Consider the following 21,961-nt stretch of genomic DNA (forward strand, 5'->3'; position numbering starts at 1 on the left):
AAAATAAGCGGACATTCCAACACGAAGCGGCTGCGCGCCAGAATTTCCGGAAAACTACATTTCCCTTAATCCCCTATTCACCGGAAGTATTTGTAGGCTCTGTATTGTCCCCGTTCGGGAGGATAGTAAAAGTAGGTAAGTTAAATACAAGAGCCTTTTTGGCAGTTTTGTCTGAGTTTGGTTTGTAAATCGTTGCATTAATAGTTACTATTTTCTAGTTGGAATGGTAATGTCTCTGATGATATTGTGGAATCTGATTGAATGCGGAAGTGTTTCTGTTTGTTTGCATTGTGATATGCAGAAGTGCAAAAGTAAGATAGTCACATTCAAGCTTAACGTTTGATATTTAGTATTTATTTGTATTTCCCATCTGCATCAGCCCACCATGCAGAGATGCAGGTTGGACCTCCCTGCACATGGGTCATTATGATTCAGATACGAAGGATGTGCAGAATCGCCAAACTGACCAAGTCAAAACCATGAACAAAAAAAAGTTTGATTCTGGCCAAAAGAGTCAGAGTAAAAAATCCAAAAAGAATCATGGGTATGCCATAGCACTGATTTATAAAAAAAAATTTATTGAAAGTTGAAAGTTATTATAATATTTTTCAATTGTAAACATTTTATATCTAAGCATATGCTATTTCATGTTGGACATAACTTGTCCTCCTCTCTTAGATCGACACAGAGCACTCAAGGTCAGAAAGCAGAAGTGAAGGGCCGGGCTGCTGGAAAGGATGCTTATTCTCCTGGACCTGAGAGAAGCTCTGAATCTACCCGCAGTATGCAAAAACGTGCTCAGGTGGAGGCCAAATCTACCCATAGTGACAGCAATTCATCCCAGCAACATCTGATGAAGACGTCAAGGTCAACTGATGATGAAAAAGGGTAATTCCTCCTGTCAATTCAGCTGATTCAATGCAGTGCAGTATGGCTGTGTAAAGTACTCCTCAAGTCAAAGATAAATTACAGAAGATAAAAGTAATACTCCTAAGGATAATTCTGGATGTCTACTGTCATGTGAAATTGAGGTTAACCTAGCTTTGTCATGTCAAGGAGGAAGACAAATCATTTGGGAATACATTTACATTTAATTTACATTTCAAATTTTACATTTGGATTTCAAGAAAAAAAAAACTCACTATCACTTTTAGTTTTGGTTAAATTCTTTAATAATTAATAGCTAATCTTTGGTCTAAGAATTTACATGGTTTTATACAATGGCAATTCACTAATATGTACAATATACATTTTTTTAGACCAGGTTAAGTTTGCTTTGACATAAAATAATTTTTACTTGCTATGTAGAAAATGTATCTTGACACGCAAGAACAGTGTTAATCACTTTTCTCCTGCATCATTCAATCAAATGCAGGAGAGATGTATAACCATAAATATATGGTTACGTGATAAAATATTTTGCTCTGTTTACTAGATTAAGGAAGTGACACAAGTTACTATGCACCATTTTGCAGTGAGTCTTATTGTTTCTTAGTGAGATGGACCTGTACAGAGGAGAAGAGGAAATAGAACAAGAACTGCAGGAGAAGCACCAGTCAAAGTCAGGTAGTGGCCAGTTTTGAATGTTAAGTCTGTATTAAAATGTTGGAGATAAGTCTGTGAGGTTGTTTTTGTTTGAGCTAAAGGTGTCTTTATTCCCATCAGTGGCTGTTGGTGAGGCCCAGAGCAGTGTGTCAGCTGCAGAGGATCTTCAAACCTACAGCGAGAGAGAATGGAAAGGCAATACCACTAAAAGTCAGCTTATCCGAAAGGTGAGTCGTCTTCTCTCACACATTACTGTGTTTATTAAAGGAGCCTGCTCTCATCCACATCTTTTTCAGGGTTATGAAGCAATAGCCAGTGAATTCAATCTATGCATAGTAAGAGGTGATAACTATTGTGCCCTGAGGGCGACACTCTTCCAGGTGCTCAGCCAATCCAAACAGCTTCCTGCCTGGTTACACGACTCTGACATAATTAAGGTAATTTAGCCTAATTGTGTTTAGGCATTAGGCATCCTTATTACATCCCTACTAATTCAGGACTTCCACAAAGCAGCATATTAATATAGATTGTTATTATGTGTTGGATTAATTTGGTGCATTATGAATGTCTTGTTATAGTGGCCAAAAGAAATGCATTCTGATAAGGATTTTATTAAGGAGTGGCAGTTTCCATTTGAAAGCAGGACGAGCACAGTACAGCATCTTGAACAAAGTCTGGAATTACTGAAGAAAAAGGTTACTTTTGTTATTTTTCTTCATTGCTTATGTATGCATATTTAAGTCTCTTATGCTCACAAATTCTGTATTACAGAAAAAAATAGTAATATAGTTAAATGTACCCGTTTTCTATTTTAATATATTTTAAAATATAATGTATTCCTGTGATGGCAAAGCTGTTCTTTCAGAATCATTACTCCAGTCCTGATCCTGCAAAATGATCCTTCAAAATCCGTCTAATATGCTGATTTGGTGCTTAAGAAACATTTCTTATTATTATCAATGTTAAAAACAGTTGTGCTGCTTAATATTTTGTGGGAACCGCGATACTCTTGATCCTGTTTTTTCAGGATCCTTTGATAAATATAAGAACAGCATTTGAAATAGAAAAAATTAGTAACATGATAAATGTCTTTAAAATATTAATTTTTTTATCAATAAGTCTTTGCTAAATAAAAGTATTAATCTTACTGACCCCAAACTTAACTGTACCTGCTGACAATATTTCATTGCTTTGTCTTTAGTGGCAAGAGGCTGTTGAGTGTAAAACTCTTGAAGAGAGGGAGCGCATGTGCCAGCAGGTGTTCAGAGGTCATGATGAGGAGTATGAGCTTCTGGAAGCGCTGAAGTTCTTGATGCTGAGGACTGCCATTCAGTTGCACTCCAATATGGAGAAGGGCTCTGACGTACCAGAGTTCTGCTGGCTCCTCTTTGCTCGTGACTCGTCCAAAGTCCCCAAGACCTTCTTCACCAACCATCTCAGACATGTAGGATTCAGTGGTGGGCTGGAACAGGTGAGCAAAAATTTGTTTACAAAATAACTTTTCACTTTACTTAATTCTGGACCAGTCGTGAATGAATAATAACTACTAGGGACTGTTATTATACTACTGTCATTAAAGGTAGGGATGGCAATTTCAGAGAGGCTAGCAGTAGCAAGCTAGCTTTGAAAGCATGAGATTACCTCATGTCTCAAAGCACATAACATTACAATAATAATGAACGTAAACAACTTACTTGTACGACCTGACTGCTGGTGATTCATTTGGGCGTTGATAGTGTTGACATAGAAACATATAAATCCAAGTCTGAGGACGTACTGTAACAGGATGAACTGTAAAAGGCTGTCTACAACTCTGCATAGCATGAAACACACTGATGACATGTGATGTCTGCGCAAGCAGGGTGTGCGGTGGTATGGAAATGCAGATGTTGACAGACAGGTAGGACAGCTTATGCAATGATTGGACGAACATATTTTGGTCCTGAGGCTTCCACAGAAGATAAGTAGATGTATTAATATTTAGACCACTTCTATTATTGATTTTTGTTAAGATTTGACAAGCGTTTCAACTAATATAACAAAAAGTGTTTATAAAACAAAGTTACCTTCCCTACCTTTAATTCATGGCATTTTGTTTAAATGGTTGAAGTGATCATATTTTTTATGAAGGAACCTCTCCTGATGAAATGTTGTTTAGGTGGAGATGTGCCTCCTGGGTCATTCCCTTCAACAGACGATCCGGGTCGTTCGGCTGTATAAGTGTGACACCGAAGAGTTTATCACATACTACCCGAATGACCACAGGGAAGATTGGCCTCCTATATGCTTGCTTACAGAAGATGACAGACACTACAATGCACTCGTACCCAAAAAGTCCTCCAAATTTGATGAACGCGGTAGGCCAAAGTGGAATCAACCCTCAGATGGACAATCAAACACAACTACACGTCTTTAAAGAGTATACAGCAATCACACACAATCTACAGAACTCAGGAGTTACTGTACAATCCTTTGTGCTTTCCACATTGCATTTCTTGCATTTATGTTTTGGGATAAATTTTCCTTTATTTTAACTTTGATAAATTTTAAAGATGTGTTATCTTTATTCTGCTACCAATGTAATTTTGGATAAAAAGATGCATTTCTAAATAAATCTTTGCTGTGGTTATATGAGACATAGCTGCACCTCGAGCTGGGATGGGAGATTATTTATTTAAATGATTTTCATTAGTTTACAAGGTTAATTATTGCTTTGCTTAATTACAATAAAAATTTAACCATAAATCTATCCTTGTTTTTTTGCTTTTCTAGATTTTTAGTTATTACATTAATCTAGTTTAGTGTCCATTTTGTTTTAAGATCTCTGTGTTCTTCCACTGGTTTGTCTTCTTATACTGCCTTCTTCAGATGACGTCATCTTAACGGTCTGACCATTTATTACTTTGAAGAGCAATGTCCACCACGTGGGCAGGAAATGAGAAATGGCCACACCTCAATAATTCACAAGCATCTGATGAAGCATGCATGCAGCATTACAACAGGCCGCCTCCATCTCAAATCAATTGTTCACTGAAACTTTGTAATGAAATGTCATGATGAAAGAGTAAAGAAATGCCAAGAGATGATTAATACGTTTGTGAATGCAGGAATCTTTTCTAATTTTAATCTGTAAATGGTTTCTGATTTTGTGTTCAGCATCACTTGATCTTGTATGGTTTACATTTCATGGTGCTAAAAATGTATCATTAGAAAATCGATCAAATATTTTGGAGCATGTTTTGCTAGCACCTTCATATGTTTCTGACTGGCCAAGCCGATCGGCACTTGAGAAAAGAAGTCCCGTAATTAATGGAAACCAATGCAATGCAGAAGTAGCCTAATATGGTCTATATCTGGGGTTCCCAATCCTGTTCCTGGAGGTCTACCTCCCTGCAAATGTAATATGGTCATTTAGATCTTCAGGAGCACTGGAAGTGCCCCTGTTTATGGCCTCGCCCACTGATCTGGTAACTCCTATTACTGTCCTGCAGAGACCTTTATTAGTTAATAATAAGAGATTTATTAGTTGAACTATTTTTAAGTCGCCCTTTAGCCCCCTTGGAGGTTTGCTGAGGCCCTTAGTGGGCCCCAGCCCCCATGGTTGAAAGATTACTGAGCTATTTGATATATTTATTAATTTGAACAATCCTTATATTTTTGCTAGTTGCATTTGTATATAAAAAGTTTATTTTGGGCTGCGCAGAGTTGATAGTTTATCTCTACAGGAGTAAACACATGGAGCACAATAGGAGATGTGGTCACTGTCATAAAGATTTAGAAATATGTATGAATGATTGTGATTTATGGGTGAACGGTCCCTTTAATTGACAGTTTGACAGACAGAAGTGCTTCTCATAAGTCTTGCCTGCTCCGCAGCCCCACCTGCTGGCCGACAGATAAGATGTTCGGTTTTCGCTCAGATAATTGAGCGTTACTAAAATTTTGTTAAATGTCTTTGTCTCAATTTGATATTTACTTATTTATTGCGCTAACATTTCATGTCAAATTAACGTGTAGGCCTACATGCAGCCAGCCAGGTAAGAAATAAGGAGGACGGCCATTTCATCTCCTTGTGCAGTGCCAAGACCTCTCTTGCAAGCCGTTATCTGAGAATGAACTCAATTTTGGACCGTCGTATGTTGTTCAGGAACGTTATGTCTGTGTCTCTGCACGCAGCAAGTGACGTTTAGAAGAGGAGTGGCCTTTATGCAGCGACCGTCTCCCACGTGTTGTTAAGGAAGGATGATGATTTAAGTACAGTAAACCGAGATGCTATCTACAGCAGAATAGCGTCTGGCTGAGCGACTCCATGTATATGGCTTGTGCCGAACTTAATCGCCGCAGCCGATTATGTATCTTTTTCCTCTCCACTGATGGGTGAACAATGGAGAAGCCGTCAGCAGAAATTTCTGGTGACCCTCCTATTTTCCCATGCACCAGAACATTGTTTATGATGCCGTTGTTGTGTAGGAGGGCAGGGACGGACCTGATCTCGGTGGATTTCTGCTAGAAAACACTCAGAACTCGACAGGCGGTGACCGGCCTCTCATCCTTCCAGATCCGAGCAGCTGATGTTGGCAGTGCCGCCGCTATCTTCCCGGCGAACATGGTGAAATTCCCAGCGCTCACGCACTACTTGCCTCTCATCCGTTTCCTGGTGCCGCTGGCCATTACCAACATAGCCATCGACCTCGGCGAACAGGCAAGTGTGAATGAATTGTCAGTAAAAAAAAAAAAAAAGCACGTCGTGACGTATATTGTTTGTGTGTTGTGTATCCTTGGAGCTGGACACTGCAGCAATGGCATACCTCAAGAGGTCTGTTTATCTGGTTCGGGCATATACGTGTTGCTAACGTAATTTATAGGTTAGGGCCATCCTGTGCTTTTATTTCGTAAGGAAACAGGTAAACAGCGGCCCTTCGTTAACGGCATCATCACAAACAACATGAGCCGATCAGCTGTGTTCGTCAACAGCTGGCCATACAGCGCATCCAGTAACGTGTCACACCGAACAATGCATAAGCAATCTGACAGAGATGAATGTGCACTTTTGGATGGGCTGATTTTGTTTTACCTCTGCGTGAACTGGCCTTGTTTTTGTCAACCATTAACAAATGTACTGCGGCTTACAGTATTTATATAATTTATCGCAGTCTCTACCTGTTTAAATGGGTTGGCTACAAAAACCTTTGGCTGATAAATATTTTATTCACGTAATTCACATCTCATTTTGATGCTCTTATGTTTCTTCCCGAGGTTTTAATAAATAATTTCTACACATTGGGAAGTCTTTCTCATTATCATGAGTTCCATAGATTTAAAAAAATGTTCACACAAATATATATTATTCATTGTCTCATTAAACTCAAATATTTGTGCACATTCACTTTTTTATTCAATGTTTGAGGGCATTATAGACAGACCGATAATCGGTGTTTTAATATTGGGTTTTAAAATAATTTAATAGCATTATTTCATAATTGTTTGGATTTTGACACTTTTCACTGGAAAATAAATGGCTGTTATTCAAAAAATGTAATAATTATGTAATTATTAAGCTACACATTTCACACTGAAATAAATGTTATTCAGTAGCTTAACCATTTTACATAATAATAATTATAATAGTTAAATGTTTTTATTATATTTATAATGTTTTAGCGTTGTAGTATAATGAAAACTTATTGTGTAAGCAGAAATAAAACTATAAACTGGCTTTAAATATCAGTTATTAGAAACATAAAATAACCATGTTGTTATTGGCCATATTGGTTGATCTAGCTGTTGCAATTGACAGTTGATGAGGAAATGTAGTGTGTTGATGCAATCCCTCAGTTGTCATAATGACAAATTATTTTTTTGGTAAGTAAAGATCACAAAATGAGAACATTTTGAAATTAGAATGAATTTGATGGATGCAAGTCACTACACTGAAGAATTCATTTGATTTTGGGAAAACTGGAATGAAATATTGCCTTTCGTTTTTTTTAGATACCAAATTAATTTTTCAGAATCACTTATAGCAGAAAGAAGAAATGTGAGCAGGAACCCTAAGAGCCTGTCTGCCCACAGTAACAGACAACCATTATCTCTCTGCACATTGTTGTAAGGCGTTGGAGATGAAGTGGCAGACAAAGAGAGTCAGAAAAAGGCAGCAGATAAGGAGGAAAAAAGCGTACATTCATGTGTCCTTTTGACTTTATCTCTTATTGTACAGACTTTGTGGCTTATTAATTCTGTGACTGATTATCTACTGTTTTATCCAAATGAAATCTTAAGATTTAAACATAAGCAATGTTCTCCTTAAGCAGTAAATATTACAGAATGGTGCCACCAGGTTATAGTCAAGGACAGGACAGATGTTTATTTAATTGTGCAGTAACACCTACAACTTCAAGAGCAAGTAGAACTTATGTACACCTCAGCATTTTCCAACAAGTTTGACATCTGACACATTTACAAATCACCATCTCATGTGACGGGGATATATTCTGGTATATGAAAATATCTTTACAGCTTTATTGTCACAATATAGTCGGTTAGAGTTACTCTATCTCCACTTTCTTTGAGAGGATTGAGACTACATTGACTGTTGATTCTGATCACTTTTCAGGTGTTTATCTCAATAAAAGTCCATGAATAAATGTAATCTTATAACTCTTCTTATTTTTCTGCTTAGAAATGTTCCTTGATAGTGTTCGGACAGTGTACAGACTTTTATACTGTGATATTTAGCAGCACATGGTGCATTGTGACAATTAATTAATTAATTAATTAATTTTAACACATATTCAGCTTTAAAAGAGAGAGAAGCCAGCAGTCCTGTGTAACACAAACTTATCCAGCATAGCAAATACCAGTCTTCACATTTTGATCCTTTTCAGGGGGACATGCCATGAAAGGCATTTAGTCAGTTTATACAGGGATTGTGCTGTATATCTTGGGTATAACACCCTCTTTGTGTTAAAGAATCCCATGATGAGTGTTTGTTTATCACCATTTCAATTCATCCCTCCACTTTAGAAAATCGATAATGTGACTTAATCGGCATTCTTTAATCACTCTACTTGCCTGTTTTTTTTATATAATGCTGAAAAAATGGTGTTTCTTATAAATTTGTATAATTTTTCTCTCTTCCTCTACAGGCTTTAAACAGGGGAATAGCAGCAGTCAAAGAGGATGCTGTGGAAATGCTGGCCAGCTATGGTCTGGCCTACTCCCTCATGAAGTTCTTCACAGGCCCTATGAGTGATTTCAAGAATGTAGGGCTGGTGTTTGTCAACAGTAAACGGGACAGAACCAAGGCGGTCCTCTGTATGGTTGCTGCAGGAACCGTGGCTATAATTTTCCATTCTCTCATTGGTCAGTCTGCCAGTCTATCATTTCCTCACTCCACCTCTTGCATGAGGTTGTACTAAATGTACAGGGCACACCGTTTTGTTTTGCACTTTTCTAAACAAATATGTCATGATGGTAGACTTAGTGAGCTGTGTTATGACTGGAGAAGGACCTCAAATGGTCTTAATCACGCAGACTCTACTCATAGAAGGCAGATGTAACTATTCTCTGGAAAAGTCATTGCACAAAGGAACATTATATTCCAAACACGGTTCATCGGCTGTGTTGACGGAAAGGCTTTTTTTTACCAGGTTACTACATGCTTGTCCAGTGTACTCCCTGTGAATGGAGAGGCCTCTCTCAAACAAACTATCCAAACTCACGGGGGTAGTAGATTGCCATTTATTTTTGGATCTTCGTTCATCCTCTATTATTATATTGTCATTAAACAAATTGGGCAAAATACTGCACACCTACTCAGCAGGAAATAAGTCCTGCCACCCATATTTACCAAATTACAAATACTTAAGTTTGTGGGTTGTGGTTAAAAACAATCCAATCGTCTTTAAACAGTCTAAATTTACAGTGTAATTAGTCATTTTATTAGAAGAATGAAGGATATTCACGTTGGATACGTCAGTTTCTCTACCCAAAATTCATTTGCATTTACACAAATAGTCATTTACATACAAAGCAAAAAATCGGAGCCATTTTCAGCTGCTAAGTAGTGCCCATATGACAGTTACTGCTATGAGTGAAAGAAAGAATGTTACCAGGGTAACCTCGAGGGATATAGGATACAAACCACCACCCTCTTGGAGGAAGGGATGAATTTTTAACCACCATGCCAACACCTGGCTGCCGCACTTAATGATGTGCTTTTAAATGAAGAACTTATAGTTTGTTAACATAACATGGTAACTCTCCATCATCTTGCGTGTGGTCTCAGACATGTTATGCCCATTTGCACAGCCATTGAGTTTTGTAGACCTGCGTCATCCATCTGTGGATCACGTCACTGCACACATTACTGAGAAAAAGGGAAAAGACATGGGAGACATGAGAACAAATTTTAAAATTACATTCTTATATTATAGTATCCATCCATTCTCCAAACAACTTGTTCTATGTAGGGTCACAGGGATGCCTATCCCAGAGTAATATAATATAATATTAGAACTTCTGTATCCTTGCATGTCATTTGTGTACATTATTGATAAATATACAAATTAATCTTGTTCTCACTTTTCCTTGTTTAGCCTACACAGATCTTGGCTATTACATCATTAACAAACTACATCATGTGGATGAGTCTGTGGGGAGTAAGACCCGGAAGGCGTTTCTCTATCTGGCTGCTTTTCCTTTACTTGACGCCATGGTGAGTGACATGTCATCCCTGGAGATATGCAGTTGTAATGTCATAATATGTTCTTGGTATGACCGTCAGATCCGGCTCGTCTGCCTGGCACAGATGGGCAGAGAGTATGTGTGTTTAATCGTGTGGTACAGCCAGGCATCAGACCCTATTCAGATCTGGAAAACCATCAAGCTCCTTTGGATAAATAACAGCCCATGCTGAACATCCTGTGCCTCTCAGTGGAAGGCTAAACTGCAGCAATGTTTTGTTTAAAGTGTTATGTCTCTAGACTAGAGGTTGAACCCAACTATTTTTTTTTTATAAACGAATGGAAATTCATAAAAATGCTAAGCAAGAAAACTGTTTAGGACATTGCTAATAATCAGAAATGTTTCTTGAGCACCAACACTGGAGTAATGATACTGAAAATTCAGGAGTAAATTACATTTTGAAATATATATATATAAAAATAGAAAACAGTTTAACTTTAAAATATTTCACAATATTACTGTTAATTTTAATATTTTAATCAGATAAATGCATTAAAAATCAGACCCAAGAATTTTGAACGGTAGTGGATACAGTAATATAAAACTACATGACTCATGTTTATTTTAATGTCTTTGCAATGTTATCATCAATATATAGTATGCAAATGCATCAATATAGTACTATATTAGTAAAATACACCCTACAAGTTAATATAATATGTAACAGAGGGTCCCTGCTCCATCTCTTTATGTACTTAAGGGTCTACTAAAGCGAATTGTATCCAGCTTTTCCCTACACACCATAATGCTTTGCGCAAATTATGGGAGTGTGAACAATAAGTTAAAGGTTCACTCTATGGATGCAATAATAAGCATTTTCAAAAACTGGTGCAATGAGATGACATTATTCTACTCACCCTCTAACCATCACACATTAAATAGAAATGTAAAAGTGTAAAAGCATTAACAAATGATTACAACAGACCATCTAAAACCCCTAAAGCTTATTCCCACTGCAATATTACAGGTTAAATATCACTGTACTATTTGTCTATATTATTTAACATATGTTGCTTTAATAAAAAAATGTCCATTAACTGCAACATTCAATGTTAATTTTTCAATGTGATTCCATCATTTTGACAGACAATAAATATTGTAGAAACATTCCAGTAAACACTGCTAATAGTGATTAGAAGTGAAAAGGGGAGACAATTACATTTTAATTCGGCCGTGTGAAAACAAACCTGGAAAGAGACATGAGGATTTGGGGAGAAAAACGAGAGATTCTTAGTACATTCCAGTGAATTATTCATGGGATATATCTTAAATTAAATTGGGAGAACAGAACAGACAACAAATGCACTGTATTAGATGCACAATATATGGGCCACCATATCGGTATCGGCTGATATATTTTCATTTTTAATGTTATTGTTATTGTCCCAATGAAAAAATTGGGTAGATATATTAAAGCTGATAAATAATATATTAGTTCCTTTAGCTGAGACACGTCGATGTGCACTGTTCAACATGATGGTTTTGAATTGCTTGAAATATGATTGGAATCACTTCCAAAAAAGGAAAATACAGTTAAGTGCAACATACAGTTAAGAGAACATCATTATAATTGTGTGCTTGGGACATGGATTTTAATGGTGAGACTTTTGTTTTTGTAATCAGGCTCTCAAAAATTAGATAAGAATTTGGATTTAGATTTATCGGCCAATATATCGGTTATCGGCTGTCAAATATATAGAATTATCGGTATTGGACAGCATTTTCATATCGGTGAATCCCTAAGAAATGTTGTATTTTTTTCAGACTGTTAAAGAGGAATAGAACTGAACTGTCAGAACTGGTAATAGAAATTAATCAGGAGGAAAATAATGCAGCTATTGCCATAGATATTTTTTGTTACACCATTTCGCTTGAGATCTTTTCACTTGAAAGAAATCTTACAGCTTATTTAGTCACTGACAGATAAGTATTATTTGTCAATTGTAGCGCAACCTTATGATTTGAATTTATTGGTCTCAGTCTTTTTGAGTACAACATTCCCAAACTGGAAGTACCTTCTATAATCTAAAACGCAGAAAAAATTGGATTGGATTAGTGACAGTTGATATTAGCTCTTGTCTCTAATTTCAGGCCTGGACTCATGCTGGAATCCTTCTGAAGCACAAGCACAGTCTCCTGGTGGGATGTGCCTCTATTTCTGATGTCGTTGCACAGGTAAGTGTCAGATTCATTGAATCAGCATTTAATTCTTTGATTTCAGATGCATATTTACAATCTGTATTGATATATTAGTGATGTTTATATTTTCAATGTTTTGTGAATGTGAATATGGTTGTGTATAAAGGATAATTGAAGGTGAGATAATGTGATATAATGGGTTATCTATAATGTCAATGCTTTTCATATCCGTGGTCTAATTTGTTTTTATTTATCATGTATTTGGGTTTGAATTAATAATAGTCTGTATGTGCCATGAGAATGGCTATATTTATCACTGTCGTTATAATCAGGTTACACGGTCTCTCTCTCTCTCTCTCTCTCTCTCTCTCTCTCTCTCTCTCTCTCTCTCTCTCTCTCGCTCTCTCGCTCTCTCTCTCTCTCGCTAGGTTGTATTTGTGGCTATTTTGCTCCACAGTCACCTAGAGTGTGTGGAGCCCTTGTTGATCCCAATCCTCTCTTTGTATATGGGAGCCTTGGTACGCTTCACTATCGTTGGTTTGGGGTACTACAGGACCGTTCATGACAACATCCCCGACTCCAGTGGGCCAGAGGTTGGGGTACGTCTATTGACTATCTTTACACCAATTCTACCAACTGGCATTGTGTAAATCTGTTGTTATTGTCCTGCTCAGTTTAGTATCACAGCTACATTGGTCAGTTTATTGGTTTTCTATACTCATTTATCCTTGCTCTGCCCCCTCAAATGTGTGCTATATACTGACAATCACTCTGTGTAATAGGGTGATGCTACTATTAAAAAGATGCTAGGCTTTTGGTGGCCGCTGGCTCTTATCCTGGCTACGCAGCGGATTAGCAGACCCATCGTCAACCTGTTTGTGTCACGGGATCTGAAAGGAAGCACAGCTGCCACGGAGGTTAGTCTGGCAAAAGCACATGCATTTTAAGTATTTAAATATCAACTTGTAGTCAAAATCATTATTTTCAGTCATTTAGATACAGCATATGTGTGAATATGTAGCTAATACTTAAACTTCAGCAGCTCTGCATATTTTCTTGCTATGAAAATATGCTGAGAAGGGATGGAGGAAATGTTTTAGTTCTTCTAAATGTGCAATCTATTTTTACATTAACTGAAGCAGTGCTCTCAGATGTAAACAGAGTTGGACTTGATTTTGTTGTAAACTAAAACTATTAAAAAATTGTTTTGGTAATTTAAAGCTAAAATAAAATATAAATATTAAATGAAAAACTTAAAATTGATAAAACTAAAACTGAAATAAAAAATAAATTGACTCAAGAGTAAGATAACTGGGTCTTTGCATCCTGAGTGCTGCATTTATGGACCAACTTTACCACTTTTTCCCCTGCTTTATTTTTAAAGCTAGGTTTAAACAATTACTGTAATGACAAAACAAGCTTTAATGTTGCTTTAGTTGTTTGGTGCCTAGATGTCAGAAATATTTTACGTCACTCAGCTATAGAATCATTCAGAATAAACAGATTAGATTGTGGGTGTTTAATGTTACCATCATCTTTCCGTTGTTTTCCAGGCTGTTGCAGTTCTCACAGCAACATATCCAGTGGGTCATATGCCATATGGCTGGCTCACTGAACTCAGAGCTGTTTACCCTGCATTTGATAAGGTAAGTGTTTGTGGTATACCTTCAACTAACATTTTTTTTAATCCGTAAACATACACTACTCAGAATGCTTAATGCTGATCATCTTTTGAATATATACTTAAGTTCATCATCTCCTCCAACCATTCTTCCTGAAGGATCAGTAAAAGGAATCAGTGTGCAGTTTTTTTTGCTTTTTTATTTATACCACACTGTCTTACTTTGTCTCAAGGGATGACAAAATTAGTTTATATCTTCCACCTTTTGTGGTAATACTGCAGTATATCTATTATCTTGTTCTAATTTATGAGAAAGCAGTTATTTTTTTGGTTAAACAGAGTGGGTACAAGGAGACAGACCTGCAGCTAGAGTCCCAGAGACTGTAATTAAAAAGGCGCACAGTGGTGTGGTGTTATTTATGGATATTTTCCCTTAGAAAAAGGACTCACAATTAGAAAGTCCACAGGAAATGTGTTGATGTTCTCTGGCTGCAGGTGGCTGGCCAACCGTAGATCGTTTTTAATGGATAAAGATGATCTACATTACTGTTTAAAAGTTATAGGTCTGTAAAGGATTTTAAGAGATGTTTTTTTAGTAAGGTCACTTACGCTTACCAAGGCTACAGTTATTTGATCAAAAATACAGTAAAAACAGTAATACTGTGAAATATTATTACAATTTAATATAACTGTAATTAATGTCATTTAATCCTGTGATGGCAAAGCTGAGTTTTCTGTAGCTCTTGTGCTAAAGAAACATTTCTTATTATTATCAATGTTAAAAAAACAGCTGTCCTGCATAATATTTTTGTGGAAACAGTGATACATTTTTTCATATAATAAATATCTTTACTGTGACTTTTGATCAATTATGCATTTTTGCTGAATAAAAAATATTAATTTCTTCAAATGTTACTGACCCCAAACTTTTGAATGATAGTGTACATTATAAATGCTCAAAACATTGTACATTATAAAGAAGAAATTAACTGCTTTCCTCACGTCTGTTGTTTGTCTTTGTTCTCTTCTCATTTTCTAGAATAACCCGAGCAACAAGTTGGCCAACAGCAGTGCAGTTGTGACAAAATCCGACATTAAGCGATTCACTTTTGTTTGTTTGGCTCTTTCTATAACAGTAAGTTTATCCACATTCTCAATCTTCGGTCTTCGTCTGGCTTTAATAACGCTTGTTTAATATTTTGGTAACTGCAGTTTGCTGAAGTTCAGGGACTTTAAAGGTGCTGTGGAAGTTTATTGTGACTGTGGGCTGCAGTCATATTTTTTGTTTAGCCAATCAGAAGGAGGCTATCAATCAAAACAACCCATATATGGAAAGCTCGAAAATTAAACATGGTAGATAGAGTTAGTTAGTTCACATCACTTAAACTGTAACTGACTGTATTTAAGTTAGATACTCCACATGATGGGCATTTTGACAACTGTGTCTGTATTTGACCATTCAGGCGCAAAGAGAAATGAATTCAGGCAGAGTTTGAGCTCAAGAGCTCTGTCTGAAAAAGCGCTTCTGGTGTGTGTCATTCAGCCCGATACTAAGAGTTCTTTTTTTCACAACTTACTGCGCATAATAACTTGTTAAACTCTTTTTGAAGATCCTCATCAAATGTAAACACGCGCTTATTTGACATTTACACATCTGACTTGATCTCCTAATTGAGCTCCTTAAGCTCTCTAATATCCCGCCTTCACTTACTGCAGTTTACTCGATAACGAATTGTGATTGGATGGTAATTGTGTTCTCCAAAATATACTTTGATTAGTACATTTGATTAGCCATTCTCACATGACAGAAGACTACTGCACCCTTTTATGATCACCTAGCAAAGACAATTTAGGAAAGAAGTAGTACGGGACAAAACTAGATTTTCGGGAGGTCTAGAAGTCTAGAAGTCGGGACACTAAAAATAGAGCTGAAAACGGGACGTCTGGTCACCCTAAATAGGGTCTAATCAGTAGTTAAATCTGGCTACAGTGCACTTAGTTGTTGTTTTTTTTACTTTGCTGCCTTTTGTCTGCATGTATAATATATAAACCCACATAGCGTAATCAGTAAACATTATATTTTATATATATCTTATTCATCCATTTGTCCCCTGAATATAAAATGCAATAGACAAAAATCCAAAGGCTTCTTATTCAGCTACTAAACACATAGTTGTAAAGCCGTAAGGAGTGCATTAGGATAGTGTGTTTTGTTATTGTGAGTACTTTTAGAGTCAGGCTAAATGATTAATTGATGCTCTCTGCTTCTGTAACCGGGTCAGATCTTCCCTCCCTGACCTAGATAAAAGCCTGCTTCGTATTGCACTACAGTGATCATTTTAATTCCATAATTTCACTTCTCTGTAAGTGATGTGGAGGGAGAATCATGATTGAATGAGTATGAGTCTGTCATTATTACAGCAAGATTTCTGTTTAATCTCTTATGTAAGCGCTATATTGTTTTGCCCAGATGGCCTCTTCACTGAAATGTTGCATGAATGTGCCACTATGGATGTATACTATGGTTTCTTTACATTTTAACTTAAAGGCATCTAGATTCTATATCAACATTTTGCTCAAGACATTTTCCCTTAGGACCCTTGTGTTATTGATTTTAAAGAGTTGTAGCAAGTGTTGAGATCTGCTCAGTGCCAACATGTCAGGCCATATCTGTGCATACGCTTCTAATTCCAGTGCTGTTACCCACATTTCAAATGCTCTTCTCCACCCAGATAGATAAAAACACGTTTGAGTGTAAATGATAGTGTTTTGATAGCTGTGTTAACAGGGTAAGTGTAATATACCAGCTTCCAGATGTGTGCTGGCTCTAAAATTAACATGCATACTACTATATTACATTCCGCTAGATGTACCATCAGAGGGCCTTTTCACAGAAATAACCAGGAATACACTTTTTTGCCCTTGTCGACTGCTTTGTATTTTACTATAGATGTTTGATTGATGGTTTGTGAGTGAATATTTTATTTTATTTTATTTTTTGACTTTGTCCAAATGTTATGTTATGTTATGTTATGTTATGTTATGTTATGTTATGTTATGTTATGTTATGTTATGTTATGTTATGTTATGTTATGTGTGAGATTTTCTATATAGTCCCATTCAGGTGGTCTGTCTTTCTCTGTACAGCTCTGTTTTGTGGTGTTCTGGGCGCCACACATTTCTGAGAGGATCCTGGTGGATATCATAGGAGTAGATCATGCCTTTGCTGAGCTGTGTATCACCCCATTACGGATTTTCTCCTTCTTTCCCATTCCAGGTATTGTACTTTTAGTGATTTCCATAAAGACAAACATTTGACACAATTTTGAGGAAATATCTGTCTACAGATTTTTACGATACAATACAAAGAAATTATGATTTTAACCATTACGATTACTATTAATAGCTGAACGCATAATAAACAGTCAAAATAGTTGATAAACAAGCACATAAAACACAGGACATACACTACCGTTCAAAACTTTAATGAAAGAAGTCTCTTATGTCTCAATGCTGATGTCGTTAACATTAACAATTTGAGAACAAAGTATAATTTGCACGGTTTGACGTGATATGATAAGCGATCGTTAGATTTAATCAGCGCGATTTACTGCAATGCTTTTTTTCTTTTGGTTGTTCAGAACAAAAGTGGATGTTCCTTACTTGTTCAGATGACATTTTCCGGTGAAAATTCTTACGTTGGTCAATCATACTTCCAAAATGTAGAATCTGTGATTCTGAATGACAGTATCCACCGGCACAATGACTGACAGCCACACATTCTCCTCAAAACATTAGATTCATCCACGCTGTGCCGTGCCGAGGCACAACCCATGTAAAGTTGATATTTCCACTAATAACTGCAATTGCAGATTTCGAACAGAGATGGCAACAAAGAGGAAAAACTAGGGACTGCAACTTTAAATATCCTAATTGAACTAAGGCCTAATCCTGGTTTAATGTAAGTTCCTGTCTGTGAAACCAGGCCTAAATGCCTTTACTGTCACTATTTGATCAAATTAATGTGTCTTTGCTGAATAAAAGTATTAATTTCTTGGAAAAATGGTACTGATACCGACATTGGAACAGTAGTGTATATTGAACTTTGTGAATGACCCATGTTCAAATTCTGTTTAAATCTGCAGAACTTTCTGTAAAGTCTTGTAGCTGCAAAACCTCCAGGGGCCTTCTCATGACAAACAAAAATGGTTGATCTAGGGTCTGATGTGCAGTGCATCATCAAATGGACAGATGGTCTTAGGGGGACCAGTTGCTCTTTAAAAAAATGTCCATTTGAAAAGGCAAAGGTCATGCTTCAGTTACAATTCCCCAGGCTTACAGAAACAGAGAGAGAAAGAATCACAACGAGAGCTCAAAGTACCTTCGAATTTTATTGTTCTTGACTTTTATGATATAACAATACTGATAGCCAAGCAATCACTGGCGTGTAAAACATGTGTTCAAATGATTGCTTGAGACCGAATTTGCATGAACTGAATTCTATTTTGTTTTTATCATCAGTGACGATTCGTGCTCACCTGACTGGTTGGCTCATGACCCTGAAGAAAACCTTTGTCCTCGCACCCAGCTCTGTCCTCCGCATCATTGTCCTCATCACCAGTCTCATAGTGCTGCCTTACATGGGGTAAGTGCGCTGTGCTTGATTCTACATTAGTACAGAGTAGAAATTTGAAACATACATATTACTAATTGTTGTACTTTAGTGCATCAGACTTGTAAATTGTATATTAAAATGTATTAGACTTTTTTAGAAAGCTTTTTATGCTCAAATTGTGCAGGGTACATGGGGCCACACTTGGTGTTGGATCTCTGCTGGCTGGTTTCCTTGGGGAGTCTACTATGGTTGCAATCGCAGCATGCTATGTCTACCGAAAACAGGTACAATAACACTGAAGCCTGTAAGTTTTTCTGATGATTAAAGTTGCTTTCAATTTGTATTAGTTAATACATAACAATGAAAGATACTTCTACAGCATTTATTAATCTTAGCTATTGTTAATCTCAACAATTACTAATAAAAATTTTAAGATCAAAAGTTGTATCTGTTAACATTAGTTAATGCACTGTGAACGAATATGAACCATTTTATTAAGTAGCATTAACAAAGGTTAATAAATGCGGTATACAATATATTGCTATTGTTAGCTCATGTTAGTTAATGCATTAGCAAATGAGACCTTATTGCAAAGTGTTACCTTTTACAAACTGCATCACATATTTCACTGTAAAACCTTTGTAAACCATTTTATCATAATATGTCACATTCAGTTTGATATGACAAATTATGTAAGGATGGCTTATGAATGATTTAAACATAAATAGGTTCTGCTCGTGTTTAATCAATGAAACCCAGTGCGTTGGGGTAAAATGACTTTCTGCCCACACAGAAGAAAAAGAAAGACTCGGATGAAGACATGACCATTGATGGGGAGGACTCTGCCCCCATGAACGAGGTCAGGGTCGGGGGCCGCATGGACGACATCGTGGAGTTAAGAGAAGAGGACGAGGAAGAGTTGGAAGAAGACTGAGCTGTGGATTTTAGGCTGAGCAGGATGCATTGTGGGAATCAGGGCCTTCTTGCTTTCTCGGGCAGTGTACTTATTGCTTACTGTCCCCTGCTGCCGCCCTTTCCCTCCTGCCGAAGCGAGAGCGCAGCTCACTTTTAAATGTGCACAGTTTAAATAAACACCGATGGAGATTTAGATATCAGGTGTCGGCTGCAGCATATCTTTGTTACAACACACACGCATACATACAAATGCGTACATGCGTCTTCCAGCTGCCGTCAGGAGATTTTTTTCTTCTGATGCAGGACAGTGAAGATATTAATTTGTACCAAAGCAGTATTGTGCATTAACTTATTTTTTCTGTATGCTGATCTTTAATGTGCTGCCGTCCTACACATTTCAAAGGAAAGACTATGCTAAATGGAGTTACATCATTCGCTTGGAATGTATTTCCTGTTCCTTCTTCTTCTTTACCTCTACTATTTCACAGAAAGGCCAGACTTGATAAGATTTTTGAGGTCCAGAGGCAGTGACCTGTGTTACTGCACAGTTTCAAGGACCAACTCACACTTTTTTTTGCTTTTGTCATTACAAGAATTGTAAACAGAGGTTTTATATATATATATATATATATATATATAATATATATAACATATTTATATTGGATTTGAGAATGAATTTGATGGACATCTTAGAAAACAACAGTTTGAAAAATGGTTGGAGTTTATAGGTCATCTAGAGGACCTATTTTTTTAAATATACATACCATATGTTGTAGGTGTATAAAATATGATACATTTTGTATGGGTGATGTTGTGTACTCTGTATATTGTAGGAAAAGAACGAATTGGACTGTGTTTTCATAATGAAGTCTATTGGAAGTATTTTTTTGTTTCGTTTGAAGTATTTATTTTGTATCTCAGGATGTTTGTGATGGAAAATATTAAAGTACTTTAAAGTCTGATTAATGATCCCTCCCCGTGAGTTGTTTTTTAAGTTTATCCATTGGTCAATGATACACAGCTGTTGGTGTGAAGGGTTCCTTAAGCCGGTGTTTGTTTCATTTAGATTTAGTAAGTGAAGTCTGGCTTAGCTTGTATTAGAGATTTCCTGGACAATACAAAATAATGATAGAAACATTTATTACAGTTTCAAAAAAGTCTTTGGTCCTCTTATTAAACATTGAAAATGTGGTTTAAAGTGGTTTATGATGAGGTTCTTATGTTCTGTCTTCTATTAAAATGAAGAAAAGTGGGTGTGTTTGTCACTTTTACTGCAGCTGATGAGAAGTCTGCTATACAGAAAATGGAAAATTATACTATAGATGTCGCATTTATCGCGAAAATTGTAAAAAAAAAATTAAAAGTAGTATTAGATCAAATATACATCTAATTTGCATTGCGAACTGTCGTAAAAATGTGAGCAACTACATTGATTTCATAGCGGTGAAATGACGCCCCCTATCGTGCAACTTTGACACAGCAATGACATCTGAACACAGGATGGTGAGTGTAATTGTAGAGTCATGTCTAGATGATCACGCACCACCTGTTTTCTTTTCTTTCTTTCTTTTTTTTACAATAATTTTAAAGTCGTTAGCACTAATTAATGTGCCATTATTACTGCATTTGATATATTTTCTAGTTGTATAAATTAACATTATAGTTAATGTATTATGAACAATTGTTAACATGAATATGTTAACATTATCATGTAATTTATAAATAGTAATAATATAATAATTTCATGATGCCTAGTTCATGAAAGTGATGTTGTTCCACTAGAAATACAAATTCTGTCATCATTTACTTCCAAAACTATGACTTACTTTCTTGCCAAACACAAAATAAAATATTTTGAAGAATACTTTCACTGCTTTTATCCATATTTAAGTCAATGTGGTCCAAAACAACATGGGACACATTTAATTTTCATTATAAGGACATTATTTCTAAATATATATTTTAGAAATTTTGTGTTTCGCAGAAGAAAGCAAGTCACAATTTTGGAACGACATAAGGGTGAGTAAAATTATGACAGAATTTTCATGAACTATCGCTTTGAATTTTGATGTTTCCAGCTGTTCTGGTGTCAACAAACTTTGATTGTAAATGCAGTGTGCCATCAATGTCATCTTTTTTCATTAATCAACCATTTCCCCTATACTGTTTGAGCTATATTTTGACGTGTTACCTGGCAGACATCTGATGTGTATAGCTGTGATTAAACAGAAACTCTTGTCTTGACCTCCTCCCATGTTGAAGTGCTGAAGGTCCAACGCAGTACAGTGCATTTCCATGGGGTCAGGCTTTCCCTTGTGCACACTTGGCTCTGAGACAAAAACCTTTAATAGTAACCCCAATGTGAAAGCCCTCCCATCCCC

General features: G+C 36.5%; 2 protein-coding genes across 4 annotated transcripts; both read left to right on the forward strand.

Annotated features, from left to right (window-relative positions):
* The first annotated feature begins 52 nt into the window (after window positions 1-52).
* otulinb (OTU deubiquitinase with linear linkage specificity b) lies at window positions 53-4,290 on the forward strand. 3 transcript variants are annotated; one of them, XM_077230463.1, is made up of 9 exons: window positions 53-135; window positions 380-544; window positions 679-888; window positions 1,496-1,566; window positions 1,666-1,772; window positions 1,842-1,982; window positions 2,124-2,240; window positions 2,747-3,016; window positions 3,704-4,290. In XM_077230463.1, the coding sequence occupies exons 2-9, from the start codon at window positions 417-419 to the stop codon at window positions 3,959-3,961; spliced, it is 1,302 nt and encodes a 433-aa protein (XP_077086578.1). In that variant the 5' UTR covers window positions 53-135; window positions 380-416; the 3' UTR covers window positions 3,962-4,290. The 3 variants fall into 3 exon arrangements, with proteins under 3 accessions (XP_077086578.1, XP_077086579.1, XP_077086581.1); XM_077230464.1 differs by having other exon boundaries at window positions 82-131; XM_077230466.1 differs by lacking the exon at window positions 53-135 and having other exon boundaries at window positions 415-433; window positions 677-888.
* A 1,160-nt stretch (window positions 4,291-5,450) lies between these two features.
* Window positions 5,451-20,787, forward strand: ankhb (ANKH inorganic pyrophosphate transport regulator b). Its single transcript, XM_077230473.1, has 13 exons — window positions 5,451-5,582; window positions 6,016-6,247; window positions 8,691-8,907; window positions 10,143-10,261; window positions 12,382-12,465; window positions 12,858-13,028; window positions 13,212-13,346; window positions 13,983-14,075; window positions 15,090-15,185; window positions 17,198-17,327; window positions 18,572-18,695; window positions 18,850-18,949; window positions 19,459-20,787. Exons 2-13 carry the CDS (start codon window positions 6,152-6,154, stop codon window positions 19,597-19,599), a joined length of 1,506 nt encoding a protein of 501 aa, XP_077086588.1. The 5' UTR covers window positions 5,451-5,582; window positions 6,016-6,151; the 3' UTR covers window positions 19,600-20,787.
* The last annotated feature ends 1,174 nt before the right edge of the window (window positions 20,788-21,961 follow it).

Source organism: Siphateles boraxobius, unplaced genomic scaffold, assembly GCF_051911475.1.
Source record: "Siphateles boraxobius isolate OS27281-9 unplaced genomic scaffold, OSU_SipBor_1 1, whole genome shotgun sequence".
NCBI lineage: Eukaryota > Metazoa > Chordata > Actinopteri > Cypriniformes > Leuciscidae > Siphateles > Siphateles boraxobius.

Bases quoted from the DNA above. Each gene is read 5' to 3' on its own strand.
- otulinb (XM_077230463.1), top strand. From the start codon at position 417: ATGGGTCATTATGATTCAGATACGAAGGATGTGCAGAATCGCCAAACT. The intron at 889-1,495 runs GTAATTCCTCCT...ATTGTTTCTTAG, and splicing joins TCAACTGATGATGAAAAAGG to TGAGATGGACCTGTACAGAG. The intron at 1,773-1,841 runs GTGAGTCGTCTT...CATCTTTTTCAG, and splicing joins AAAGTCAGCTTATCCGAAAG to GGTTATGAAGCAATAGCCAG.
- ankhb (XM_077230473.1), top strand. From the start codon at position 6,152: ATGGTGAAATTCCCAGCGCTCACGCACTACTTGCCTCTCATCCGTTTC. The intron at 12,466-12,857 runs GTAAGTGTCAGA...CTCTCTCGCTAG, and splicing joins TTTCTGATGTCGTTGCACAG to GTTGTATTTGTGGCTATTTT. The intron at 15,186-17,197 runs GTAAGTTTATCC...TTCTCTGTACAG, and splicing joins GTTTGGCTCTTTCTATAACA to CTCTGTTTTGTGGTGTTCTG.